Below are 8,894 nucleotides of genomic sequence, written 5' to 3' on the forward strand. Positions count from 1 at the left end.
TCCTACGGTTTTCCAAGAAAAATTCAAACGCGTCACAAGTGCCAACCGATCCTCCTCTTCCCGCCCATCTCCCATCAACCACCTTTCATCAACTGCCTTTCATCCTATTTTCAGTTCACCCACTAATCCTACTTTATCGAAAGACATCATCAATCTGATAATTTTCTGAAGCCGTGCTTCTCCCGTACTTTTCTTTAATTGATGTAAGTATCTTTGAGCAACGTGAGGCGAGGTGGTGCAGTGAGTTGGCAACCTCTGTTATCATTCCACCCCTTTCAGACAATGTCATTCCAACCTTCCGTATTTCCAACCAGAACTATCAAAGTATCTCCTAAAACTAACTAACTATCTCATCGTGTACTTGAAGCTCCATCGTCTAGTTTCTCTTGACATACATTACTTTCCTTCAAGGAAATCTCATAAGCTAGGACAAAATGCCCTATCGCGTTGGTAAGTTGCAATGATATCACTCCCAAATTCGCCCTCTGGACAACTCAAGCCCAGGCCGTGCAAAGCTCAAAACCAAAAAGAAGAAGAAAAGAATTGAAGGTATTCTCTAACCTGATATTTTAAAATAATACAGAAATTGCCAGTACTGGCAGAGCTGGCTGTAAAGGCGGCGTTTGCGCAAAAGCCGGCGACAAGATCCTCAAAGGTGAGCTGAGGCTCGGAACTTGGCTCGAGGCTGGTCCCTTCAAAAGCTATCAGTATAGACACTGGTAAGTAATTCTATCTATATATTCTAGCCGGAGAATTCTATTCTACCGCATATTTTTAGAGACTTGTTCTTAACATTTATAAAATTAGGGGATGTGTTACTCCGACCATCATTGCCAATGTTTGGAAAGATATCAGTGAGGACATCACTAGCCTTGATGGCTATGAAGAATTGCCTGAATCAGACCAGCAGTTAGTATTAAAAAGTCTTCAAGATGGACACGTCCCTAATGACATCTGGAAAGGAGTCAGTAGCTTCTGCTCTAAACCCTTAGTCGCAGGAGATCGAACACAGACTGATATATTTTGATGCAGGACAAAGAAATGAATGTCCCAGGTGCCCGTGGAATGACCAAACGTGCTAGTAAGAAGAAGGCTGTAAAAAGCGAAGATGAGGAAGAAGCCGAAGAAGAAAAAGAGTGAGTCTTTTTTTTTCCGTTGCACTCTTATCGATGATTCTCCAATCTAATTTGCAAACCTATGAAGGACCCCAAAGAAAAGGTCTGCTGCCAAGAAGGAGAAGGCCCCTGTCAAGGAGAAGAAAGCTACCGCTCAAAAGAAGCGGAAAGCTGCAGATGTTGACGAGGATGAAGACAAAGAAGAAGAGCAGCCAGAGGAGCAAGAACCAGAAGAAGAGAAACAAGATATTGCCCCAGCTCCAAAGAAACGAGGAAGGAAGGCCGCAGTCGTGGCCGAACCCGAAGAGCCAGAACCTGCCGTTGAAATAGTCAACAAGAGGGGCAAGAAACCCGCCTCAAACAAGAAGGTCTCGGAAAGGGAAACCAAAGAGTCCGGAAACAAGAAGGTAACCGCCCGTAAGCGCAAATCTAGCGACGAGGAAGAAGAGGAGGAGGAGGAGGCAACCGAAGAAGCAGCCCCAGCAGCCCCAGTTGTCCAACCGAAGAAAGGGCGTGCAGCTAAGAAAGCCAAGGTCTCTGAAGATCATCAAACTGCTGCCGAAGCACCCGTCTCTCCCACGGCTGATGATACGCTAGCAGAAATAGCGATTGGCAAGCCAACCGGCCGAGGATCTAGGAGATCAAAGAAAAGCGATCAGCCTTCAGAGGAAACCGCCATAACTAAAGCCCTGGCCGAAGAGCCCGCCGCCGAAACCGCCCCAAAAAAGAGAGGCGGAAGGGTCCCGAAGGCGAAAGAGGCCAAAGCTGAGGAGGCTCCTACTAAGCGAGGCCGTTCTGCATCTAAGCAGAACGAGCCCGAGGAAGTTCCAGAAGAGGCTCCGGAGGAGTCACCAAAGAAGAGGGGCCGTATCACTAAGGCCACCATCTCAGGTAAAGACAGTGCTGGTGAGAAAGAAACACCAGCTCTTAAGACTAGAGCTGGTCGCGGGCGCCCAAAGAGAAATTAAAGCCCGCTTGTAAGTCCCCCTCTAACCAGCCTATTACCTTTGATACTATAACTGTCTAGTTTTCTAATATTTCCGTTTGTCTAGTCATTCGTTTTATCGGAAGGAACTTGGACAGTAATTAACTTCACGATTCAAATTGCCGTCCTTTTATTTTCAAACAATTCTCTTTAAACCATTCCCCTATTCCGTATTCTTTTACCTTATCATTTTCTAATCATGCCTTGTTAACATGCCGGACATTCTGATTCTCAATATGTTTTATCGCGATTAACTCATCATGTTTAAGCTTTTTGCGTACATGTATAGTCTCCTAACGTGAATAAAAGAGAAATCAAAGATTGATCCAAATTTACCTCATCGCGCTCCAATTGTGCTAATACTCGTGTTTTTTCCTTTACCTTTTGAATGCATACTTACAGATATTACTGATAGTAGACATCCCTAAACGGGCCATTCCATTGTGTAAGAGCCATGATAGCAGCCAAGGCCCCCTCGCTAAAACTACGCTTCCGGAATACCCGTGGCGTTCCATCCCGCCAATCCAGTGCTTGTATCACCTGCAGATTTACAATTGCAACTTGCATAAATGTTCAGCCGTTCATGGGATTCAGGGACAGGGCGGGAAGTGCGAGGAGGCCGATCAAATTCATGACAAGTCAGTACTCGAAGAGGGTATATATATCCTAGATTTCTCCTCCGTCGCGTCCCTACTTAATTACAATCAATTGTGAAAGTTGGATACGCCCAATTCCTCAATTATACGAAACAAAATACAACAGTCGGTATCAGCATTTCGCGTTGCACCTTGGGACTTATGAAGTTAACGACAAGCATTTTCCTTATCGCTGTTACTGCATTACCCGTGCAGTCAGCTACTTCAACGAAATGCATTGAAGATAATTGCCTCAGGGGTATATCAAAAAAATATGTAATTGATTAAATTCCAGCCGCATAACTCTAACAAACTAAAATATAGCGATCCGAGCAACCAATTTCCCCACTCGCTCTGGCACTGCAGACTGTAATTCTTATTTTGCTACAATTGTCACTCCACCGGTATCGTATGTCCCACTGAATAAAATCCAGCGCCCCAATTTTTCCGTTTATGAAGGTCAATTTTACCTTTCTTCGACATTTGGCTAACTTAATCCCACGCAATATTTAGAACATCTTGGTACGACTCAGAATACACAGTCTATGACTACACAGAAGTGATAACAGAAACCATCACTACGACTCTAACCACCGCCACAACCACCATCCTCCCCGATGTTGGCAGTCAAACTCTCGAAAAGCGAGATGAGCCCATAACCAACACCGCAACCTCAATCCCGTCTTATGCAAGTCCGTGTTCCGGTTCAATCCGCTATTCAAGCGCCTGCTCCTGCATCGGAGCCACCCATACCGTGACCACAGTCGAATCTCCTATAAGAGTGCTGGAAAACACAATTTATATCACCATACCAACTCTTACAACGACTACAACAATCACGAAAACTTCTACCGTTCAAACCGTCGCCACAGGCTTCGCAATCAGAGTCTCAGCTACAAATTTTTGGAACGGCCAATACCTTCTAGTACCCCCTACCGAAAATAACGGTATAGAGCTATCATTTACATCGGGAACCAACCCCGCAATTCCACCTACAATCTTTACTCTCACTCCCGGTGGTGCTTTATCCAACGGCACGAATAGCATTTACCTTCTAACACCTGGCGGGCTTCCTTACGCCGCAGGTTATCTCTTCGCTATTAAACCCCCTTCTTCAAACCTACTATTAAGCTGTAGAATCGAAGAACCTAGCGGAGAGATAAAATGCGAAAATGGTGAATTCGGAAGGTTTGTGACTTGTTCGACTTCAATCATGTATGGCAGGACTACTCGTACATTGGCTGAATACCCGTGCCTGCAAAGATTTTTGGCGGAAGTAAGGTTATTCGCTGTGTGGCCCCCTTATTAGTACACTATATTTGGATGATGTGTGGTAGAAGCATTGTTCAGGATTTTAATCAATAAAATTGATCTTTATCTCGAGATACGACGGCCTATAGCGTGGATTGTATATATACCGTGGCCACATGATCAGTGCACAGAAGTCCTGTTCGCTTCCAAAGGCCATACCAAGACTCAAGGGCGCTTTGTGTAACCCATTCAAAAAAAATGTGTCGGGTTTTTCGTATATTCGAATCTACTAGCTATAATAGCTTTCGAGCAAACTTTACATGCACCTAAGATTGTATTACTAAGTCGTGGAGATTCATGCAAATCGTTTACTCATCGTGAGATCAAACATGTGTTTGCATCTAAGTCGGCTAAATTTGTACTAAAAAACGTGCAATAAAATGTTTTGATTCAGATTGGAATTTGCCGCATTGATATCTATAGATCCTGTCTATATGGTTTTTGTATATATGCTGTACTTAAAACACTCATCATATCAATTTTTTTTGGTATGGAACGCCGATATCAAAATAGAGATAAACGCCGAAAGAAAAATAAGGAGATAAATGAAAGAGAGGGGAATAGGGGATCGAAGGAAATGCGTTAGAGAATTAATGCATGAAAAAACTCCTTAGACCCAAATATGCTGAACGTTCGAGCATCTCCGCGCTGACTTCCTTGCGCAGCGCGCTAACCCAACAAAAAAGACCGGTTATGCATTGATAGCTTTAGCCTGCAAGTGACCTAGTTTCGTGTAAATAACAAAAAGAAAATAAAATTAAAGAAAGATGGAAGGTATAAGATCAGTGAATGCAACCAATGTATGTCTCGTGAAACATGAATCCGTAAGCCCCATAAGAAAAGAAAGAAAGAAAAGAAATAAACGATGAAAAATGCTTAAGTGTTTAGTGGTCTGGAGGAGTGTTTAGTAGTACTCATAGTCTCCAACAGTAGCGACCACTCCTTGTTTGTAATCCTTTCCATACTCATACTTGCTGCTGATCGGGCATTGATCAATACCCAGGTGAATCTGCTTATCTCTGCCACTGAACCAACCAAACGCGTAGCGTTTGTTGATCTCCATGAGTTTAGCTTCTCTCTTCCATGTTGGCCATTGCTCCATGGATTCGAAATCTGTAACCATCTTACTTTGGTGAATGAAAGTAAGAACTGACGCGATTGTTCCGGCTTGTCTAGGGAGGAATGGAACTCTGCGGCGCTTGACGGTAAGGAAGAGAGTTGCAATGAGACCAGTACAGATTACCGTCGCCAATGCGAAAGAGACTCGGATAGAAGTGACAGTTTCCTCATCATCGGCTGAACGATTGAGGAAAGAACCCATTGTAACAGTCAATATCTCGATGAGTACGGAGTTGAATGTTACGAGAGCAAGAAGCCAGTGGCGATTTTGTATTGCTTTAATGGTGACCCACCCGGGAATGGTACCGGTGTAGTCAAGGGTGAGGACATTCGGCATCGCGTTACCAAGACTAAGTGTGCGAAAAGGTTGAATGATACGAAGTTGCTTGTCGAGAACCTCCCAAATAGATTTGATAAGAATACCGAGGAAAGTAGCGGTAAAAGGAACTTTGTCGATAAAACGTTTGCCACCATCGGTGAAGGAAAGAATTGGCATGATAGCCAGAATGGACATGAGGAAAGCTGCGAAAGGGATTGCAGTAAGAAAGGTGAATATGGGGTGATTTGGAGATTCCTTCTTGATCTTTTTCCGTTTTGACTCGTGAAACTCGGGGCGGTCGGCCATGGCAACGTCAGCACCAAGATACAGGGACATTTTATGAAGTCGGTATCTGCGTTTCGCGAGATGGTCATGGATTTGTCTCTCGTCGGCTTCGTCAAGCCCCTTGAAGTCCATGAGAATATGGGATTTGTTGGCCATAGCTGCAATACCCGCAATACCAGAGACATCACCCACGAGACCGCTTTTACGGCGCATGAGAAGAACTTGTAGACACACCCCGGCAATAGCAACGACGAGAAACATTGCTTCTAGAGGTCTAGCGTACCTAGAGTCGACTCGTAGGTATTTCTCATTACCGCCCGCTTTTTCTTCATCGCTCAGGTCTTCGGTATCGAGCAGAGCTCCAAGCAAATTTGGAACGATGGCATAAGATATAAAGTAGCAGATGGCGCTGCATGCTACTGCCCACTGTCGGTACTTTATTCCTTGGAATGGTGTCAAGAAGCTAAGGAATTCGAAATAATCAACGTTCAGTGAGTTTTTGGCGATAGCACCGTTGGGTCTTGACATTTGGTAGTATGGCTCGTTTCGTTTCACCTCAGTGTCTGTAACCTGCCATAAAACACCGAATATCACACCCACAATCGTTGGTGTGTATTTCCAAGCTATCCACTCGTCGATAGGGACCTCCCTTGCTGTTTTGTACTGGATCAAACCTTTCTCGCCTATGGAGTCCGACAATTGAATCAGGTATTCTGTTACACCTGCAAGACCGAAACTTAAAAGGTTCAAGAATGTGAGGTATGGCCAGTCCATTTCCCACGGACGCCAGTTTGGAGGATCGAGATCAACTGGGATGGCGAGTTCCTGTCCGTAGAATGTTCCACCGCTTCTGATTGCATAAGACCTTTCGTGATCGCCTAAAAATAACGTTAATTTCTATTGGAAGGGGTCCCTAAATGGCTTACTTACTCAGATCTATAGCACTACCCTGATGTTTAAGACCACGAAGCTCGATTCCTCGGCTCCCATATGATGTAGCCGACCCTTTGTCGTCGTTATAGAGCGGGAAACTATCATAAGACGTAACATCAACTATGGAAAAAGATTAGCTAGGAAGATCACGCTTGGTAAAGGACGCTTTGACTTACACCCTGTCCCACCATAAGAAGAATCTTCATCTTCCTCGTCTTGATCTTGGAGCTTCAAATAAGCACCATCTCCAATAGGATTTGATTTCCTATTCGCTCCTGTCTTCATCCTTTGCAGCGTTGAGCTTCCGCGATCAAATAACCTCCTAGCCATAGTTGGTTTTCTGATAACCTCAGAATCGGGGTTTCCGGTTTGCAAGAACGATGGTTGACCGGAAGGATTTAGTGTGATATTGCCTTGCATTGCTGCCCCGGCTCCTATAACACCAGCAGCAAGGGCTGCTATCGAGGTGCGACCGGCCTCCGGATCACTTTCATCGGGCGACTGCGGGTTACCCGCGGCATCAAAAGATGGCGACGAAATTCTGATAGGTCCAGCCGGCTGGCTGGGATATAGAGTGGTAGCAGGTTGAAAATCTGGTCCGAAATGGCCTGGGAAATCGTAATATCCTTCGTAATGTTCTTCGTCCTGTGGAGTCCCGGCGCGCCCACCGATGAGTGAGTCTGTCGTCCCGGTTCCTGTTTCCGCTGTACCTGTGGGCGAATTACTAGACTCGGATGGTGTTTTCGAAGCTCCAACCGGCCGTCTATTGATTTTAGGCAGATGCGAGTGATCTCCACTGCTTCCAGCATGATATTGAGGAATCGACGAAGTAGATGTGGAAGGTGTATATGTAGGTCTTGTCGGCCGGCTCGGCGTCTCTGATGCACCTGAAGCTTGCGTTGTTGCTGTTGGCTGATTTGAAACGTACTGTTGGGTATTGTTTCCCGTTGGATCCCACGGGTCCTGGCTTTGATCCATGTTGACGGCGGTCGGGTTTTAGTAGACGTAATTGAATAGAACAACTGCTAGGTAAGTTGGTGACAGAGAATTGTATGTGTCTTAGAGGTTGTATAACCAAATACTGTATGGTAGGCTCGGTGGAGTATATTCGTGAGAATTGCGGCACTGGATGGGTTCCAAAGTCTTGTCCCTAGGCTACTTTCCGCTGCTTATCGTTGTGGAACCTGCATCTGTAATATCTCGGCATGAGAGAATTGAGGGAGCCGAAAGGGAAGAGGAAGAAAGAGGGGAGGTTTCGAGAGCTGCACCTCTACTGTCAGACTATAATATGTATTGTTCGAGGCAGACTTTTTTTTCTTTTCAGCCCTTCAGATTTGGAACTTCAAGCTGTCAGCTTTTTCGCGAAGTGACTTGCACATAAGAGGTTAAAGGATGGCCGGCGGAATAATGACCTTAAAATGTAACTGACAAGGGTCCCTATCTCTAATTCTGGGCCAGAGTTGCGTCTGCAAGGAGGGATGCCTTCGATCCCCACTATTGTCTCGTCACCGGCTTTTTAGCGCTGCCGGTCGAAGCTTGCATACATCTTGTAGAATTAACCATGAATGCTAATCGATAGCGATTTCTTGGATGGAAGGTCAGGATGTCAACATGCCGGGGATTCGCTATCGTGAATAATACCCCTTTTGTACTACGGTCCCAATTTTTCCAGTAAGATCTTGTCAACATCGCTCGCCCTTGACAGTCGACAAGCGAAGGTGCACTGCGCACCGATGGAAATACTCGACCGCCCATAAGCTTGCAGCATATCGGTATTTGGAAGCATGCAAGTTAAACCTTGGCAGGCAAACCTTCTTTCAGCAAGAGGCACGACAGTGTGCGTACACCAGAGGTGGGGGAAGCCATTGTGGGCCCGCATCTCACAAATCAACCAAAAAAGAGACTGCTATTTTTGCCCGAGTAGCAAGGGTTCGCGGTGCGGCTGAGTAGAGCCAAGAATAATGCCGAGAAACGTGAACACAAGTTCTCTGATCCCCCTGTTGAACAAAGCGAACTACCTCGAAATAGCCAGCAGGGAAAGAACTTGGATGTGGGATGAAAGGGAGGCTCTTCGGTCAAGATGCTTCGTATTTTTTTACATGGTAAGGTCGATAAAGCGATTTGAAATTCTTGTGCAACATGGCCTGTTTTCGACGACGTTGTGTATTTTCGATATGTGTTGCCGTCGACGT

General features: G+C 45.3%; 3 protein-coding genes across 3 annotated transcripts; 2 read left to right on the plus strand and 1 right to left on the minus strand.

The window, feature by feature from the left end:
* Nucleotides 1-434: 434 nt before the first annotated feature.
* AOL_s00007g327 (uncharacterized protein) lies at nt 435-2,083 on the plus strand (the record flags this gene model as incomplete). The annotated part of the gene is made up of 5 exons (XM_011120228.1): nt 435-450; nt 584-719; nt 808-964; nt 1,033-1,136; nt 1,204-2,083. The coding sequence occupies 5 exons, from the start codon at nt 435-437 to the stop codon at nt 2,081-2,083; spliced, it is 1,293 nt and encodes a 430-aa protein (XP_011118530.1).
* Nucleotides 2,084-2,554: 471 nt separating this feature from the next.
* Nucleotides 2,555-4,044, plus strand: AOL_s00007g328 (uncharacterized protein; the record flags this gene model as incomplete). The annotated part of the gene is made up of 3 exons (XM_011120229.1): nt 2,555-2,738; nt 3,060-3,144; nt 3,249-4,044. The coding sequence occupies 3 exons, from the start codon at nt 2,555-2,557 to the stop codon at nt 4,042-4,044; spliced, it is 1,065 nt and encodes a 354-aa protein (XP_011118531.1).
* A 906-nt stretch (nt 4,045-4,950) lies between these two features.
* Nucleotides 4,951-7,680, minus strand: AOL_s00007g329 (uncharacterized protein; the record flags this gene model as incomplete). Its single annotated transcript, XM_011120230.1, has 3 exons — nt 4,951-6,647; nt 6,700-6,822; nt 6,879-7,680. The coding sequence occupies 3 exons, from the start codon at nt 7,678-7,680 to the stop codon at nt 4,951-4,953; spliced, it is 2,622 nt and encodes an 873-aa protein (XP_011118532.1).
* Between the last annotated feature and the right edge of the window lie 1,214 nt (nt 7,681-8,894).

The sequence above is a fragment of the Orbilia oligospora genome (assembly GCF_000225545.1).
Source record: "Orbilia oligospora ATCC 24927 unplaced genomic scaffold scaffold00007, whole genome shotgun sequence".
NCBI classification, from domain to species: Eukaryota; Fungi; Ascomycota; class Orbiliomycetes; order Orbiliales; family Orbiliaceae; genus Orbilia; species Orbilia oligospora.